The sequence below is a fragment of the Platichthys flesus genome, chromosome 9 (assembly GCF_949316205.1).
Source record: "Platichthys flesus chromosome 9, fPlaFle2.1, whole genome shotgun sequence".
NCBI classification, from domain to species: Eukaryota; Metazoa; Chordata; class Actinopteri; order Pleuronectiformes; family Pleuronectidae; genus Platichthys; species Platichthys flesus.
The window spans coordinates 3,531,286-3,550,697 of NC_084953.1; the positions used below are offsets into that span (position 1 = coordinate 3,531,286).

Here is a 19,412-nt window from a genome sequence, read left to right on the forward strand (position 1 = left end):
TTTGAAAGGCACTCTGCAATAAAATGGTTAATTGATTTACTGAATACGTCCACTAGGTGCAGGGCGCAGGTTTGAGATTGCTGACATGTCTCAAGCTCTCAGTCAGGCTCCACCCCCCCCCACTGAACAAATGCCCAAACTCAAGGGTTCAAAATGGCCGCTCACAAACCAATGGACTCAAGCAGCGTGTGTGGAGATTCCTGATTGACCTGGTTTCCACATCATCAGAAAAGTACACCAAACCACCACATTTAAGAAACATATCCATTTTAATATATACATCAACCACATGGAAATGAAACAGTAAAAATAAAAACATAAAGCAATATTTTCTGAAGGAATAAAAAAAACGAGATGAATCAAGATGCAACATTTTTTCTATTTACAACACAATGGACAGAGCGTCGGCCACCATGTGAATGGCTCGGAGAGGGTCCGCGATGTCTTTCAGTTTGTCCTTCCTGAGGACCCAGTCCGGTGCAAACCTGAGGGACAAACACAGGATGGAAGTGAGCATCTCGGACACCAGCATGGTTCAGAATCAGACATGTTCAGGACACGGGTCGGTACGTACTTGGGCGCAGGTTTGGATTTACGAGGTGTCGCTGGCACAAAGAAGCTCCCGTTGATGGACGCGTTCATCTTCTGCTTGGTAACGGTTCTTTCTGCGTCCATCTTGTGTTTGCGAGCAGTGAGCCGGTAGATACTGCGAATCCTGTCCAGCACTTTGGGCAACTTCATAACCTCCTAGAGAAAAACAACGGAAAAAAAGTTGCATTACGTAAAAAAAAAAAAAAACCCCGTAGTTTACCATCATGTTATTTGATTAATTGTGTTAAATTGTGTTATCGTGGCTACGGACCACAGTGCGGCGCTTGTCTAGCAGCAGCAGGGCGAGAAGGAAACAGGCCTTGGTGAAGATGCTGCCGCCCTTTTCTGCCACTTTATCTCCGGCCTTCTCCCGATATCTCTGCAGCAGGTCCAGCAACGTCTCCACGGAGTTCTCCACCGAATACACTGCCTCAATAGTCTTATGGTACTGAGGAGGGAAACCAAGGAGGAGGGAGGGGCAGAAAGAAAAGGAGAAAAGTTATTTGCAACTGTGTCTAAACATCGGGGGAGTCTGAGAGGAAATGAAAAAGAGCAGCTGTGGGTGAGTGGTACCTTCGAGAGGTTGAGGAGGATCTGGATGGAGAAGGTGATCACGTCCATGCAGGGGACGCTGCGGTTGCAGCAGCGGATGAGCGTGAAGATGACGTTGGTGGCTCCGCTCTCCACCAGCCGCTCGCAGCACTCTGGTGACAGCCTGGTGGCGGTTTCTGTCAACACACACACACGTAACACGCGTGTTAGCATGTTTTTCTGTCCATGAAGCACAAAGTGTCGGCTTGTGCAAACTTTAACACGTTAACCCCTTTTAGAATGTCGCGAATTTGCCTCAAACCCATTCCGGTCTTAATGTCGCCGAGGTGACGATTGTGCCTGATGGTGCAGATACTACGCAGACCTAGGAAGGTATTGGAAGAACTCTGCCACCATCTAGTGGTCGGAGTGGAAAGTACATACTAGCCCCTTGAGGGTTATTTTGAGGTATTAAGCTGTATTTGAAATACTGTGATGATGGAACAGCAATGATTGTACAGAAACATATGTTGTTATTCAATATCAAGCAAAAGCAGCATCAATACAATAATTTACATACCAGAGACTTGTGTTAAATTAAGGTTATGCACCATTATGCCTAAATTTATATCTATAGTTTATGCTATATTGAAATTAACAATCTCCACTTAATTGGGCATCTGTATGATGGCTAAAAATGAAAATAATATTTTTTTTATCTAATTGGAAATTAATTCAGGCAATACGGGGTTAAAGTAAGACGACACGAGTACTGGTTGTTCTCACAGTTGTAGTAAGAGACGTATTTGCTGTAAAGGGCTGAATCATTAGAAATGTGAAAAGTCTTACCGAGGTTCTTCAGAGCCTCCAGGATGTAGGAGAAGTGTTTGTATCGCAGGAGGTAGTCGAGTGCGGAGGACGTCTTGTTGCACAGTTTGTCCTCCTCCCTGACGGCAGCCGACACTTGGCGCAGGCGGTGCCTCAACTTCACCAGCTTGGCATTGTCCTTCAGTTGGCGGGAGCGGTGTCCTCTCCACAGAGCCTGCAGGCAAAGGAAAATAAATATAAGAGCACAAGTCAGGAAGATTTTTTGGAACTAATTTCACTTGGAACTGCTGAAACATCCTCATCGGTGAAGCCTAACCCTCTGACTGCAGTACCTGAGCTTTGACAATCCCCTGCTGAACCCTCCTCTGGCGCCTGAGGAGGAGGAAGTTCCTGACCGTCTGCTGGATGACGGACGCAGCTCTGTGGCGACGGGCCAACCAGCACCGGACGGCTCGCTGGGCGGTAACCACTTTCCTCCGGTCCTCCAGGTACCGTCTCCTCTGCTGCGTCGCTCTCACCCATCGCTGAAACAACCACCACGGGAATCATTTTAAAACTTCATAAATCATCTTATTTAGATTTGAAAGGCATTTCTAATCGTTTTCTGTTTTGAACAATGACATTAGGAGTTTTAGTTTTTACCTGTACGGCGACGACACAGTGAATTTGTCTCTTGGCAGACTCCAAAGCCCAGTGAGCTCTCAGGGCTCGTTGGATCTTCATGGCACTGAGATGATGGAAGACCGCCGAAGTAAAACGGAGCCTCCTCTCTGCCATGGCCGCCTCCAGTGCCTGGAACACAACAACACAACGATTGTACAATGTTTATGTTCAGCCAAATCACATTTTAATCAAGTTTAGCTTCCTTCCAGGCAGGTAGTAGTAACATAGTGGAGAAATAAAGATACATGATTATCGTGATGGATTAATCACTTTACTGTCTAGTTCTATCAAACTGTGAACTTAAAGTAAAGGCCATTACCTGTCGCCTTGCGATCCAGGCTCTGCCGCGGCTCTGAAGCGTGATGGCAGCTCGCCTCGTTTGGATGTAGAGGTTCCTCTCCTCTTTGCCTCGCTGCACGGCCCGAACCCTGCGCTGAAGAGTCACAGCTGCCTCCCTCCTCCTCTTGAAGAGACGCCTCAGCATTAAGCCTCTCCAGCACGACTGGAGGATGGTGGCAGCTCGATTTTGTCGGCTAATTTCCCTCCTGACACGCCAGCCTCTAAGAGCAGCCTGGAGGACAATGGTGGATTGTTTCTTTTTCAGGAACGTTTCTGTGTCTCTCCTCTGAAGAACACGGGAGCGGTAGCGTCTCTGGATGATGATGGCAGACAGTCTCATGGCCTGGAATTTGACTTCCTCTCTGTGCTTTCTGAACACAGACTGGATGATGGTGGCTGCCTGATGACGGCGAGCAACTTCCTGTCTGACCTGCTGACCTCTGTAGGCTGCCTGAATGATGATGGCTGCCCTGCGCAGTTCCAGGTAACGTGTTCTTTGTGCTTTAGCTGTGACTGTTGCCTGATATTTTCGCTGAATGGTGAGAACAGAAGATTTAAACTTCAGATACTGCTTGTGTTCACAGTGGGCTCTGTAAGCTCTCTGGATAACACTGGCAGACTGATGCCTTTGTTTGACAATTCTTCTGGATTTCATTCCTCGGAAAGCAGCTTGCAGCTTAATAACAGCTTCTCTGACCTCATGATAATGTTTGACGTCCAGGTCTTTCTGTCTCTGAGCTCTGAACCTCTGTTGTAACACACAAGCTGCCCAACATTGTCTCCTGAAGGCTGACTGCTGTTTGTGTCTCCTGAAGTTTGTTTGTATGACAGTTGCTGCCTTGTGCATCTTGGAGATGTTGCGTCTCACACAATGACCTCTGAAAGCTGCCTGAAGAACAACAGCAGAACGTCTCACTTGCAGGAAGTGCTCTGCGTCTCTCCTCTGAAGAACAAGGGAGCGGTAGTGTCTCTGGATGATGATGGCGGACAGTCTCATGGCCTGGAATTTGACTTCCTCTCTGTGCTTTCTAAACACAGACTGAATCAAGGTGGCGGCTTGATGCCAACGAGCAACTTCCTTTCTGACCTGCTGACCTCTGTAGGCTGCCTGAAGGTTGATGGCTGCTCTTCGCATGTTTTGGTATTTTTGCATTTGATCTTTTGCTGCTACAGTAGCTCGAAACCTTCTCTGAACTGTGAGCACAGAGGATTTTAAGGTAAGATACTTCCTGTGTTCACAGTGGGCTCTGTAAGCTCTCTGGATAACACTGGCAGCCAGATGCCTTTGTTTGATGTTCCTTCTAGATTTCATTCCACGGAAAGCAGCTTGCAGCTTAATAACAGCTTCTCTGACCTCATGATAATGTTTGACGTCCAGGTCTCTCTGTCTCTGAGCTCTGAACCTCTGCTGTAACACACAAGCTGCCCAACATTGTCTCCTGAAGGCTGACTGCTGTTTGTGTCTCCTGAAGTTTGTTTGTATGACAGTTGCTGCCTTGTGCATCTTGGAGATGTTGCGTCTCACACAATGACCTCTGAAAGCTGCCTGAAGAACAACAGCAGAACGTCTCACTTGCAGGAAGTGCTCTGCGTCTCTCCTCTGAAGAACAAGGGAGCGGTAGTGTCTCTGGATGATGATGGCGGACAGTCTCATGGCCTGGAATTTGACTTCCTCTCTGTGCTTTCTAAACACAGACTGAATCAAGGTGGCGGCTTGATGCCAACGAGCAACTTCCTTTCTGACCTGCTGACCTCTGTAGGCTGCCTGAAGGATGATGGCTGCTCTTCGCATGTTTTGGTATTTCTGCATTTGATCTTTTGCTGCTACAGTTGCTCGATACCTTCTCTGAACAGCGAGCACAGAGGATTTTAAGGTAAGATACTTCCTGTGTTCACAGTGGGCTCTGTAAGCTCTCTGGATAACACTGGCAGACTGATGCCTTTGTTTGATGATTCTTCTGGATTTCATTCCTCGATATGCAGCCTGTAACACAATGGCAGCTTCTCTGACCTCTTGATAATGTTTGACGTCCAGGTCTCTCTGTCTCTGAGCTCTGAACCTCTGCTGTAGGACACGAGCTGCCCAGCGTTGTCTCCTGAAGGCTGACTGCTGTTTGTGTCTCCTGAAGTTTGTTTGTATGACAGTTGCTGCCTTGTGCATCTTGGAGATGTGGCTTCGCACACGATGTCCTCTGAAAGCTGCCTGAAGAACAACAGCAGAACGTCTCACTCGCTGGAAGTGCTCTGTGTCTCTCCTCTGAAGAACAAGGGAGCGGTAGTGTCTCTGGATGATGATGGCAGACAGTCTCATGGCCTGGAATTTGACTTCCTCCTTGTGCTTTCTGAAAAGAGACTGAATCAAGGTGGCGGCCTGATGCCAACGAGCAACTTCCTGTCTGACCTGCTGACCTCTGTAGGCTGCCTGAAGGATGATGGCTGCTCTTCGCATGTTTTGGTATTTCTGCATTTGATCTTTTGCTGCTACAGTAGCTCGATACCTTCTCTGAACTGTGAGCACAGAGGATTTTAAGGTAAGATACTTCCTGTGTTCACAGTGGGCTCTGTAAGCTCTCTGGATAACACTGGCAGACTGATGCCTTTGTTTGATGATTCTTCTGGATTCCATTCCTCGATATGCAGCCTGTAACACAATGGCAGCTTCTCTGACCTCTTGATAATGTTTGACGTCCAGGTCTCTCTGTCTCTGAGCTCTGAACCTCTGCTGTAACACACAAGCTGCCCAGCGTCGTCTCCTGAAGGCTGACTGGTGTTTGTGTCTCCTGAAGTTTGTTTGTATGACAGTTGCTGCCTTGTGCATCTTGGAGATGCTGCGTCGCACACGCTGACCTCTGAAAGCTGCCTGAAGAACAACAGCAGAACGTCTCACTTGCAGGAAGCGCTCTGTGTCTCTCCTCTGAAGAACAAGGGAGCGGTAGTGTCTCTGGATGATGATGGCAGACAGTCTCATGGCCTGGAATTTGACTTCCTCCTTGTGCTTTCTGAACACAGACTGAATCAAGGTGGCGGCCTGATGCCAACGAGCAACTTCCTGCCTGACCTTCTGACCTCTGTAGGCTGCCTGCACGACAACAGCGGCTCTTCGCATTTTTTTATATTTTTGCATTTCTTCTTTTGCTGCCACAGTAGCTCGATACCTTCTCTGTACTGTGAGCACAGAGGATTTGAAGGTAAGATACTTCCTGTGTTCACAGTGGGCTCTGTAAGCTCTCTGGATTACACTGGCAGCACAGTGACCTTGTTTGATGACTCGTCTGCATTTCATTCCTCTGAAAGCAGCTTGTAAGAGAAGGGCTGCGTTTCTCTTGGCACGCAGGTTGTGCATCTCCTGCCTCATGTCTCTATTGGCTCTGTGACGAGCTTGCAGTACACTGGCAGCCCAGCGTAGCCTCCTGTAGCAGCGTCTCTGCTGGTACTGTCGGAAGTGAGACTGAATTGTCACGGCTGCTTTGTGACGGATACGCAGCTGCTTTCTGACCTCATATCCCCTGTAGGCCGCCTGTAGACAAATTGCTGCCCAGCGCTTTGACAGGTAGTCCAGACGGTCTGTTCTCGCCCGGGTCGCTGCTCTGTACCTCTGCTGACAAACCAGAGCTGCCGTCTTTATTGCCTGGAACCGGTTTCTATCTCGAACAGCGAGGAACTTCCTTTGAATGACCGTAGCAGCTCGGTGCATCTCTGCAACCTGCCTCCTGGCCACGTGACCACGATACGTCGCCTGTATGACTACAGCTGCAGATTTCATTGATCTGTACATGTGGAACTCTCTGTCCCGGAGCCGTTTGGCTCTGTAGCGCTCCTGAATAATGAAGGCAGCGCACTTTGCGGCAAGGTAAGCCATACGCATTCTGTACATCCTGAACTGAGCTTGAATTGCTCTGGCAGCGTGGTGCCTCTTCTTTAGTTCTGCTCTGACTCTAAATCCCCGGTAGACAGCTTGAATCTGGACGGCGGCCTGCTTCAGCTGCCTGTACTGCTCTCGCTGGGTCCTGCCGAGCATTAGAGCTCTGTATCGACTCTGAATGATAATTGATGCACTCTGAAGGAGAAGATATCTTTTCCTACATATAAACATCCTAACAGAAAACTGGATGACAGCCGCTGCCTGGTGCCGTTTCCTCAGATCCATCCTGACTCTCACGCCTCTGAATGCAGCTTGAAGAGTGACACAGGCTGCTCGCGTGCGCAGGTACGATTTCCTCATCTCCTTTCCAGCCACGTAAGCTCTGTAGTGACGCTGAATGACGACAGCAGCAGCTTTCTTTGACCTGTACTCTGCTCGAGCTCTGTGTCGACGGTAATAAGCCTGGACCACAGCTGCACACCTGTGACGTTTCTCTATCCTCTTCCTGTCGGCTCTGCCTCTCCAGTGAGCTTGTACCACGAGTGTCGCGTTCTTCAGAGCCTTGAACTCTTTCAGTGTCTCACGGGCCAAAACTGCAGCTCTGTATTTCTGCTGAAGCACAGCGGCGGCTTTCCTCAGGGCGAGGTAGCGCCTTTGGGCGGCGTACCTCCGGAAAGCTGTCTGGATTACCGCTGCTGCCTTCTGCTGTTTCTTCACAGACTCCCGAGCCACTTTTCCACGATAAGCTGCCTGTATGGTAACAGCAGCACATCTCATCCTCACAAACGTGTGTCTCTGCACGTCTCTCTGCACATTGGCCCTGAACCAACACTGAATAACGACGGCGGCGCATCTCCTCTTTTCCACCTGCTTTCTGACAGCGAGCCCCCGGAAGGCGCTCTGGATGGTGATAGCCGCGCCGTGCTGTAGTTTCAACGTGTTAAAGCGGCGCCTCTGTGCGTGACCTCTGTACTGGGCTTGAATGAGTATAGTGCTTCTTTTGATCTGCCTGTATTGATGGAGACTCCTCTGCATTCTGAACCACGACTGAATCCTCACAGCAGCAGTCGTTCTTTTGGCCATTTTCTCATTGTACCAATTCTTAAACACAGCTTGTATCACTTTGGCGGCTCTGTTTTCCTTCTCCGTTTTCTGGGCCTTCCATCTCCTGTACACTCTCTGTAAGGTCACCGCTACACTTCTCAGGGTGAGATAACTCTCCCGGTCCCTGCGTGCGAGAGCCGTCGCTCGGGAGTGCTTCTGAAGGACGGTTGCCGCCCAGTAGATTCTTCCGTAAGCATCGGCCGCCCTTCTCATTCGCCATTGTGCCTGGACAACAATAGTGTAGTATCTGAGGCGATGGTAAGTCCTCATAGCTGAAAACGTCCTCCACTGAGCCTGTAAGGACAAGATAAGACGCAGCCATTCAAAGAACAATCACACAAGTGGGATTCGTTATGCACCAAGTGTCCTTGCTGTAACAAAATGGACAGACCAATGCGGTCACGGATATTGAGTGGACTACAAATTCAGGACCAACATCAGTGGGTCCTTGGATAAAATTCTTTTAGAGCCAGGAACAAAGTTTGAGGCGATATATAAAATGACAAAGTCAAAATAAAGACCTGAGAATGCTCACAAATATATTATTTTATATCCACAGAAGTCCCCCATCAAAATCAAGTCTCATATAGGACAGAGTATTAGGGCCATTTAAGGGGAAAATCTGACAATTAAAGGATTAGGTCATAATAATACAAGAATAAGGTTGTAACATAATAAACATCAAGTCACAGTTCTTATGAGGAAAAAGTCACAATTTACAATTATGAAGTTGATTTTGAACCCAGAAAGAATCACAACTTCTCCTTGATCCTAACATTTTTCTACATGTTCAATATGGCCGTAATACCTTTTTTTAAGATGCCGGTCAGAACGTCTAAATAGATTATCGTGTGTGTGTCTGTGTGTGTATAAAAATGAAAACCTACCTGGATGACAGTTGCTGCTTCGCCCTGCAGAGCCCGGACCTGAGCCTCTCTCTGCAGCCGCAGCCTGTTGCGAGCCGCGTGACCCCTCCACACGGACTGGAGGACGAGGGCGGCTCGATTCTGCCTCACCGCTCTGCGCCTCTGGAGAAAAGTCCTCACAAGCACCTGGATCTTCTCAGCCGCCATGTTTCTTTCCTGTGTCAAATAGATTTTTTTTTTTTAAATAAACGATTTAATTTGACGGGCATCTATCACAAAATGGCAAAGGGTCGTTTGAGTTTATCTACAACTTCTGTGATTAGTGGAACCTCAGCTTTTACTGAAATTCAACACAAGTTTTCCCCATGTTGTATTTTCTGATAAAATAAATACTAATATATACAGTAATTTATCATTAAATAAAAAACATTAAATCGATTATTGGACAAATTTGTATGTTTTTTTTATTTAATTTCAAAAACAGCTGTGGCAGATGTTACTCAAAAATCAAAAATAGCAATCTGTCACTTGACTGGAAACAGAATGTGGACGATAAATGACTTTAACATCAATGAACAGTGTTTGTAACAAGCAGGGAACTGACCTGGTAGAGCTGCAGATCCTTCTTCAGCCTGTAGCTCCTCCAGGCGCCCTGTATGACCCGAGCGGCTCTGGTCTCGTTCCGCAGGTCGAGCAGACGAGCGCATAAGAAGGTCAGGTAAGACATCACCACCTGGAAATACACACAGGTGAATGAAGGCAGAGCTGTAGTGCGTGGTTTTACCCGACGTGGTGAAATGCTTTATCCTTAAATAGAAAAACGAACATTTGGAAAGATAAATGACAGGTTTTACTTTTGACATAAAAACCCTGCTCTGTACACTCTTGACCCTTTGGTCTCTCACCTTCTCGCTGGGGATGGTGTTGGACATGTCCGCCGGGTTGATCATGGCAGGGACGCCGCCCAGAAAGGCCACGGCGGTGTTGACCAGTCTGAAGTTGTTCTTCTCATTTTCCAGCAGCTCTTTAAATGCCACTGACGGAGAATCTGGGCCTGTTCACAGAACGACAACCATCACAAGTCATTCTCTCCAATTCCACCAGAGCAAGCAGGTATGAAAACAATGTTTAAACACATACAGTTACCTTTATAACAATGATATACCATCATTTAAGGTGTAAAATACCAAGGCTCACTCCAGGACTCAACACAGATATCATATGCACACAGACACAGGACACACATACCGTTCAGGCCTGTCGGTGATGACTCAAAGGAGGCGTCCGAGTCGCTGGCTGAGCAGCTGAGCTCCAGGCGGCCCCTCGGCGAGCACTCCACGGTCTGCGTGGTGCTGTGACTGACAGCCTCCTCTGGCAGGAGGCCGGGGTGATAGTGGTGGATGAGGTGGCAGAGGACGCGGCCGTCCGAGAACGCCACACTGAAGTTCTCCACCTGCACAGACACACAGCAGACTTGATTCGCGACACGTCGGAGATTCAGTGAATCGTTGTAGAGTCGGATGTTGTGTTGGTGTGAACAGAAAAGTGTTGTTTTTCTGTGATCAAGGTTCATAAGGCACATAAACACAGGGAATCTGACAAACTGATTTGATTTCACTTCTTTCTGGCTGAGCAGCAACTGGAAACACAATGGATGGATCAAATCTGGAGGGAAATGGACCTAGCTCATTAGCCACGATTAGACAACAGCTAACATGAGACAGCGAGAGTGAGAGAGAGACAGAGAGAGAGAGAGAGAGAGAGAGAGTAAGACAGAGACAGCGACAGAGAGCACTGACTGGAGAAACAGTTATATAATACATCACATGGAAACCAAGTGGACAGATGAACAGTGAAACAACATCCAGCCTCACAGGACAAAATAAAAACCCGGACCAGTGTCACAACTTCAAACGTCAGTATTTCCTTTGGACTCTGAGCTGGAAATGTAAAACGCCATCAACTCGCCTTCAGTCCGTAGAAGTCACAGACGGCGCGGGTCCAGTCCATCAGCAGGGTGATCTTGGCGCTGCTGTTCTCGTACGGCAGCCTCGTCTTGGCGGGAGTCGGCTGAACGCCCCGATCGGCCCTCAGAGACCGAAGCCTCTGTTTGGTCCTCAGCGTTCTCCTCAGGAAGCCGATCTCATCTCTCAGCTGCTCCTCTTCCAAAATCACCTCCACCTGGACAGATTGTTTGAGATCAGCTCAGTTCACAGCTCCACAGGAACGGCTGGAGTTTACCGAGCAGCTGGGAAACACACATGAAACGTGAAGATGATCTTCCACAGGAGGCCCAGGGTCTTCTCTCGGTGTCCATCAACCACGTCTCTGGATTCAATGATGGATCCTGAAATAATAGAAACAAACCCCATGAGCTCAGAGCAGGAAGACATTGTATTCCCATGGATTGTTTAGAAAGATGGGAGGCATGACAGCTCCAAAAAAAGTGAGGCAGAATTATCTCAGTCGCCCCCTGGTGGCTGGATGTAGTAAACGTCCTTGATATGTGATCATGTCACCGATGCGGGCAGCACCGGTATCTTGGATATTTTGGTTTAATTTTTTCATCCTCGGACAAGAATTTATTTCCAGCTAATTCTGACAAAACTGATTAATTTCTCAATTAGCGAAAGAATTTTAAAGAAAATTCATTTTGATTCATCATCGTGGATTATTTATTTCATTAATTTCCCCTTTGAGCTTTGGAAGCTGAGGTAACAGAATAAACTACTATTAAATGAATCAAAACAGAAATAATATTGTCATATAGAATCAGTAGGTAGTTGCAGGCCTGTTTGTTAGAAAACCTTGATTGTGTACAACACCTCCATTACTGAATGATTTAAAGAAGCCCATTTAAAACATTGTGTATGTGAGTGTTAAGTTTAGATGTTCTTTCCTGAACTCTGTCAGATTCTTTCACATTCAGCACAAAATCAGACAAAAGGATAAACAATCCAGTTTTGTCCTTGAGCGCCTGAACAACAGCAGCCGAGTTTGATCAAACACTTAAGTTATGCAGTGAAATGTCAGTGCTCGGTGCTGGAGGTGAAGCTTTGGGCGGTGAGATGTTTCTAAATGTCAAAAATCTTGTTCAGTGTTGAAAAACATCGGGTGTCATCTTGTCGAGGGCAGACGCTGCTTCAGGTTCAGCGTCTGCCTCTGGTTTTTTTTTTTTGTCTTTGCTCAGGAGGAAAATAATACTCACCAAGTTCGTCCTTGAGGTCGACGTTTTTGCTTTTGAGCACTTGCAGGGCGACCTCCACGTTGTGGACCTTCTGCAGGCGGCTGATGGCCGGCAGGCGGAGCTTCGCCGAGAGACTCCAGTCCTGAACGAGCAGCTCCATCACACGTCTGAAAGGAAACCAGACATCAGAGAAACAGAGTTTAAAAAGAGGATCCATAAGAATCTTTGTTTACATCTAGTTCTGTCCTGTTGTCACTGTGACACTGACTTTACTCAAAAACAATTATGTGTTTAAGTTTTTCTACAAAAAAAGCAAGAGACATAAAGAGACCCTCCAGAAATCCGAAGCCCTGACTCAGCTCCACAGGACTGATCCTACTGAGTCCCGTGGCTGAATCCGACCTCTGCAAACTGCAAACATCCCAACAGGGATCGGAGGATCACATTAAATTTACAAAGTCTCACTCACACTAGACGGATGCCACATTTCAGGTCCACGGACAGATTCTTCACGGAGTAGTTGAACTCGTCCAGCGGCTTCTGGACGTGGGAGACGGGCAACCCGAGGTAGCCAAGGTGCCGGGGGAGAATTCCCTCTCCGCTCAGGAAGTCTCTGGAGAACGCCAGGAGAAGGTCCTTACTCGCCTGAACAAAAATAAATTACAGATGGGCAGAGATTTATATATAATCCATCAATATCTAATGGTGATAGGGACCCTGCTAGTGCAGGGAAACGCATATACATTAAATTATCATATACATGGTGGTACACTAATATTGAAGAAAATGTTGGCCCACCTTGAACTCTGCGTCCACACAGAACAGACAGGGGTCGTGCTCGATGAGCCGAGACTCTTTGGCCTTGTCCAGGAAACAAACCAGCAGGAGCAGCTTCTTCAGTGTGAAGCGAGACAGCGCCTCCTCGTGGCCTAACGCAGAAAATGTAAGTATGAAGATATACACAACACAGACGAATTGGTTTTGTTCTTGAATAAATAACTAAATAGTATAGAATACAAAAACCAAGTCTGGGAATTTGGATCTTATAAACCAGTTAAACTGTAAATTCAATCTTCTAGTAGTGACACATGAGAGACTTCAGTTCAAACAACAGAGCGACCGATGCTCTTGAGTTACCGTCTTTGTAGAGGTTGGGCACTTTGGCATGTCTGAACTGTGCGGCGATGTCTGGATTCCAGAGCAGCCGCTGGAGGATGAACATGGCCAGACCCAGAGCGTCACTGTTGCTCTCCAGCGAGATCAGCTCCCCGAAGATGGTCTGAGGGCCGACGACAGGTTTAGTGTGGATATCAACTGACTATCGAATGTTAGCTGAGGTCGTATCACTCACCTCCAGCCCGATCCGCAGCCACAGCGGATTGTACGAAAGAAGCCAGTCGAGCACTTTTTTGCGTTCACCTGAGAATTTCCACGTGAAAAAGGGAAATAAGTTTGATAGGAAATTCAAAATCACAACAAACTGGACATCAGCAGGCTTCATAATCACCGATGTCCTTCCACAGATGGCGATCTTTCCGGACGAGCAGCCGCCTGGCCTCCACCTCCACCTCCAGCCTCTGGATGGCCTTCACCATGGCGTCGGAGGTGAACAGCTGGCAGGCGGAGCGACGCAGGCGGTTCAGCTTCCGTCGGGCCGTGTAGGTGCTGAAAGACATCTCCTCCTTGGTGGGAGCTTTGGGCACGCTGAAGTTGTTGTCGTTGCCCATGGCCAGGGACACAGCGCTCACTACACAAATAAGACATGGAGAAGAATTAGGTGCAGGCTTAAAAACCTCACATGCGCTAACTGGAATGTGAACACTCTTAAAGCTACTTTTTTTAACTTGTAACTTTGGTGAGTGGGTTCAATCTCCTGTGAGAAGTGAGGAACTGACTGAGAGTCGCAGCTTCAACTGTCAGAATCAGCTCCAGGAGGTTGAGGAATAAAACTGAACAGAAGATCAGTTAAAAAAAAACATTTATCTCCTATATTTAGAAGGAATTGGAAACCTTTAAAATAAAGAAGAATTCTGCCAAAATCCTTGACCAGAAGCCGGGGAGCATGGGTAATATCAAGTTGTGCCTCAGGTCAGTGAGTGGACGGTGATAATGTAGAGAGGTTTCTTGAAGAGGTTTCCTCCTGTTTCCTTTTGCTAAGTCAAAGTTTCCCCATTGGAGTGACAGGCTGCCGTACAGCTGATCCGTTACCTTTAGCCACTTCAGTGTTGACTTTAAAGTCGTCCGGGGTGAGGACGTAGTTGATCCACCACGTGAATCCTGTCTCCTGCTTCTCAAGCCACCTCTCGTCAAAGAACATGTTCTTGGCAGCAAACGGCATTGGGTGCCTCGGTATGGCTGGAAGTGGAGGGGCGGGGGCAGAGAGGATGAAATATCATTTTAAAAAGATAAAACCAAATTACGATAGTTCTCGTGTGCTGCCGTCACATACCTGTGTGCAGCGGCTTAATGAAGTTCAGCTTTGACTGCGCGACGGCAACAACTTTTGCCTTCCTTGCAGATGAAGCGCATTTCAGAGACGGTGCAACTGTAACAAACAGAAAAGTTATTCCAGTGTGTGGGAAATGTGCTTCACTGTGAATGAACATCAATCCTCACGTCCACACAGACATCAACTCTTATTTGATCTCATCGTGTTCTACCTCGGGGGGTGTGTTTGGAGCTCGGCCGCTGGGCCTGGGCAGGAACCACCGGCCGAGTGCTCTTTAGAGACGATGCAGTTGTTGAGCGAGCTGAACCTGAGAGGGGGAAAAGCATCAAGCAAAGATCTTTGACTTTGTTTTTTACATTTTTACCAGCTGCCCAGGGAATAAGTCAAGGATCTTGATGAAAATAAACATCCAACATGTGTTTACTTCAGGTTTGCTCACCTGCTGTTCTCCGCTGTAAAACACTTCTCTCCTGCACCGGCCTTGAAGACTCAGTTTTTGCTGCCACCCATTTGCTCCTCTTGACCAGGTTGGTTTTCACCTCCTCCTCCACCTTCGTATCATTTCTCAGATACCTCTCACTCTTCCTCTTCTTGCCGTTCACTGCAGTGTGAATGGGAAACGCCTCTTCCAGGGTGGACAGAGGCGCAGAGGCATCTGGACCCTGCTCATACCCGTTAAGGTTTGAGGAGAGGTTGTGGTGAAGAGGGGAAGAAGAGGCTGTGGGTGACGCAGAGGTGAGAGTGAAAGAAATGGAAGCTGGGGCTGCAGGAGCAAGTGGGGAGGTGAGAGAGAAGGAGAAGCGTGTGGGAGCCATGGATGGAGGGGATGTGATGGGGAAGGTGATGGGTGTGGTCGGGCCATAGACTCCCGGGGTCGGGCTGGAGGAGGTGAACTCTGCCACTTGATGCGTGTCATCACACAGGCGGCTGATTCCTGTACTTCCTGTGTCGGGGTCTATAACAGGAAGTAGAGGCGAACTCGTCCCTGAGTCACACTGACTGCTGCTGTCAGACAGCTCCAGTGTTTTCTCCAGGAGCCGTCGCCTTGATTTCTTGATTCTCCTTCCACTGAGACTGTTCTCCTCCACCGGAGCTTTGCTCTTGATCACTGTGGAAGAGGTAAAAGGCACCTTCTTCACCATTCCTTTGTCCTCTGCAGCCTCCGAGGCCACAGCTTCATGCACCACGACCTTGTTGCTGACAAAGAAAGTCAGTCTCGGCTCTTTGGACTCTGCCAGCTCGGGGCTGTCCGGTAACACTCTGAGGAGATTCCTGTCAAGTCCCCGGCCGACACTCCCACTCTTGGATTCCAGTGAATCTGACAGGACACAGCTAGAGCCACTGCCTTGAGGGCTGGTGATAGTGAAGCTCAGATCAGAGTCAATGAGGGCCAGTGCGTCTTTCAGAGACAGAGCTGGGGCTCCAGGTAACTGGCTGTGACCATCATCATTCTGTCCTGTGGCAGAGAGAGGGCTTCCTGTCTGGATACGAGGCATGAGTTTCTTAAACCTCTCTGGTGTCCCAATGGGGGAAATCGTCTGGTTCAGACATTTGGTAAGATCTTTGTTTTCAGGTTTGACCCCCCAGGCGTCCGGGCTGGCGGACATGTCCATCAGCTTTGCGGCTGGGACGCGCAGGACGACGGGAGAGCTCCTGTGGACGTGATGGACGTTCTCCTGGTCCGACGAGGCCAGAGACTGTGGCTTCAGTTTGAGGTTTGAAGCCTTCAGCTCCTCCGAAGTCCGAGAGCGACGGTCGTCTACGGGACTCTGCTTGGTGAGCGACCTCTGCCGCATGGCTCTGCCCTCGTTGAGGGACACCAGGGGGCTGCGTGGCTTGTCCCGTTTGTACTGCGGCTCTCGGGAAACTTGGAAGGTTTTGTTGGCCGACATCTTCAGCGGGAGCTCGGCTCCCTTTCTTCGAGGGGCAGCAACTTTTCCACCTTCCTTTTTGTTTTTGATGGTGTCCCATAAGCTTTTCTGAAACACACACAGAAAACAAAAGAAACTCAAGGAGTAAAATACTTCTAGGATCCAACTTGCTGCAGATTTGGTCCCTTAGATTAATTTAATTAATTAACAACTCAGGTGTGAATTTTTGTTGGAGCTCATGGATTCCTTTTAGTTTTTTCACTTTCTTTAAAGTGAAATTCTCAGATAATTATTCATGTACCTTGATGAGACACATCAGATCAAATAACTCCCCTATCTGCATGCGCATTATATGAGCAATATATTGATGTGTATTGGACTTTTGTTAAGTTGCTATAGATTAAATGTATATTGCGAATAATTGCTGATATATTGAATTGCCCAGCCCTGCTTGTCCGGCTCCTCTGTAGCTCTCGAACGCCCTCCTGTCTCACTTACCTTTTTCCTTTTCGGGGCCTCAGCTCTCCCCAGCATCACAGCCTGGTGCTTGAGGACCCCGTTGGCGTTGAAGACGATGAGCTCTCTGATCCCACCTTCCTCTGCTGGAGTCCAGGTTATTGTCAAACTGAACGAGGACTCAGGCTGCAAACACACAAAGCACAAATCAACACCTGGCTCAACTTCAGGCTTTGCAAAAGATGCAGTTACAGCTTTTTTCAGATGCTATTAAACTTCCTGTGCAGCAGCCTAAAGCCTTGTGTTGACACAGCTTTTGAGACAATCACACCTTAAAGGTTTGCTGATTCTGTGGAAACTGTTTAAACAGGCATTCAGGGGATTTGTGTACCAGGCCTGTCTCTCTATGCACTTTACTGAACGCTGCATTTCTCTTTTTGGTGTGTTTTTGTGTCTGTGTTGTTTGTCGTTACATGTGTGGGTAGGAACTTAGTCCTGTAAAGTTATTTGTGACTCTTACTTCTGTAAACATAAACTTTACTTTCAGACCTTATTACATTTTCTTTATAAATAAAAGACAACAGAGCAAATGGGCCTGGGCGATCACATCAAGTAGCTTCATCTCAGTTACAGCAGTAAATAATATCAATATAATAAATAAATCCCATTACAATGGAAAGAGCAAGATGATGTAACACATCACCGACCTCTTCCAATAAGTTTATATCAATGTTTGACAGTCGAGGATCTCATTCCAGACTATTATTATTATAAAGAAAAATGATGTCGGACCTATAGTTTTGTAAAATGTGACTAGAAGGAGTGTAGTTGTGGTTGTGTTGTGTTTTAAAGAGGTGTGGCAGAGATGTGTGTTCATAAGCTCATTCATATGAGTCACTAAAAGACAGCAGAGCGATGGAGAACATCTAGAAGACGTGAACCTGGGCGATGAGAACATGCACATTTCCATCTGAGTTACTGAAGGTTATGAAAAACTAAAATCATATTATACTGAGAGATGAAAAATAGAAACGGTCTGCAAAAGAAAAATGACAAAAACAACTTCTATAGACAGTGAAAAGAAGATGTTAGAGCTAGTCAGGTTCTATCTTCAGACGGTTGTTTAAATGAATGACAGTAGAGGATCTACTTCCAGATAATTATTATAATACAAAATGATCTGTGACCATTGGTATATATGTAAAATTGGACTAGAAGGAGTGAAAGTGTGTATTATCTCGTTTATCATTAGCAATAGAAGCTAACTGACATGTTGGATCCCTCTCCCCCCCCCTTCTGGTCGGTTCCTCACCTGGATGGTGAAGCTGCTGTAGTCCACGGAGAAGCCTTTGCCCGACGGGATCTTCTCCACCCGGACCTCGGCCTCCACATCCTCCGACGGGTTCTCGAGCCGCAGCACCACCGACCTGGAGGTGCCGAGCTTCAGGGACCCGAACGAGACGAAGGGCGCTTTGGAGAACTGGATCAGACTCAGAACCGGGACGTTGTTCTCCTTGCTCATCTCGTCTCTCCTCCCCGGGCTGATCTCCAGGAACCCTCTCCGCGCTGCAGTCGAAGGTTCCGCCATTTTTTAAACGAGTTAGATTAGCACAGCAGCTAGCTACATGTTATTTGTTAGCTTGTTTTTAAAAAGAACGCATGTGTCCTGCTAGTCGCGTGAGCTTCCTACTGACACTCAAACGTCCAACACGCTTCAGCAACAACAGCGATCCCGTTTGAAATGCGGTCGTGTTGTTGGCGAGCCAATCACAAGCGAGGGACGGCCGCGGGCTGGCCAATGGGCAAAGAGTTTACAGCAAAGGACCAATCACGGCTGGCTGCATGTTTAAACTTCCACAAACCACGCCCACTTGTTCTGAGATCCACAAAAACGAAGATGTGCGTCTCGGATGTTTGCTTCTTTTCTCGAGCACAACTAAAAACAAAGGACTCATTTAATCCGCCCACTTATTTTTTGAATAATTTTTCACCAACGCCGAAAGTGACGAGTAAGAACAGGAAGTAGAACATCACTACTTAAAATCAAATTAAATACTTATAAAATAGCTTGGTTTTACGTTTTTCCTCTGTGTTAGAAACTAATACACGTGTTTCGTATCAGTGATAAAACTGTACACGATCTTTGTTGTATTTATATCATGTCTGGCTTCAGGTAATACTACATTATTATGGAACAACAATGCCACAAATAATTTGAATATTATTTCGTAGAATCAGTGGTCGTTCGTCCCCAGTGATAGTTCGCCGTGATCGTATAGAGGTTAGTACTCTGCGTTGTGGCCGCAGCAACCCCGGTTCGAATCCGGGTCACGGCAACATTTTATAGTATAAATCATCACTCATACATATATAAACTTACATTATATAGTGCACTGGAATTTAGTTCAATAGCAAATCCACATTGTGACACTTCGATACAAACCTGTATTGACTAAAATTAACAAAATGATGCTTGTAAAAGAGAGTGTGACAGGGTCTGTGGTCCACCATTTGAGAGTCCTGGATTCAATTCATGTAGAATTCCCCTTGGATCACTGAAATACTCATTATATTAAATCAATCATTTCTTTGTTTTGATATTATTGTTAAAATGTTAATTTTGTTTTATGAAAATAACGCTCTTATATACTCAGAACAACAAATA

At 47.1% G+C, this 19,412-nt stretch overlaps 1 protein-coding gene and 1 non-coding gene across 2 annotated transcripts; one reads left to right on the forward strand and one right to left on the reverse strand.

Annotated features, from left to right (window-relative positions):
• Positions 1–67: 67 nt before the first annotated feature.
• aspm (assembly factor for spindle microtubules) lies at positions 68–18,411 on the reverse strand. Its single transcript, XM_062396228.1, has 26 exons — positions 18,060–18,411; positions 16,790–16,933; positions 14,860–16,399; positions 14,632–14,727; positions 14,421–14,516; positions 14,180–14,326; positions 13,479–13,718; positions 13,323–13,390; positions 13,109–13,250; positions 12,770–12,900; positions 12,441–12,616; positions 11,993–12,138; positions 11,046–11,131; positions 10,753–10,965; positions 10,033–10,237; positions 9,690–9,838; positions 9,389–9,517; positions 8,806–9,000; positions 2,933–8,212; positions 2,593–2,742; positions 2,283–2,474; positions 1,972–2,164; positions 1,165–1,319; positions 863–1,039; positions 575–747; positions 68–485 (listed from the first exon to the last, which is right to left on the reverse strand). Exons 1-26 carry the CDS (start codon positions 18,333–18,335, stop codon positions 383–385), a joined length of 10,602 nt encoding a protein of 3,533 aa, XP_062252212.1. The 5' UTR covers positions 18,336–18,411; the 3' UTR covers positions 68–382.
• Positions 18,412–19,011: 600 nt separating this feature from the next.
• Positions 19,012–19,083, forward strand: trnah-gug (transfer RNA histidin (anticodon GUG)). The gene has a single exon. It is a non-coding gene; the product is annotated as a tRNA-His (tRNA).
• Positions 19,084–19,412: the final 329 nt, after the last annotated feature.

Excerpts from the sequence above, each read along its gene's own strand:
- aspm (XM_062396228.1), bottom strand. The coding sequence starts at position 18,335 with ATGGCGGAACCTTCGACTGCAGCGCGGAGAGGGTTCCTGGAGATCAGC. Across the intron at positions 10,966-11,045 it reads AGATCATCTTCACGTTTCAT|GTGGAGGTGATTTTGGAAGA; the intron begins GTGTGTTTCCCA and ends CAATCTGTCCAG. Across the intron at positions 1,320-1,971 it reads GGAGGCTCTGAAGAACCTCG|AAACCGCCACCAGGCTGTCA; the intron begins GTAAGACTTTTC and ends GTGTGTTGACAG.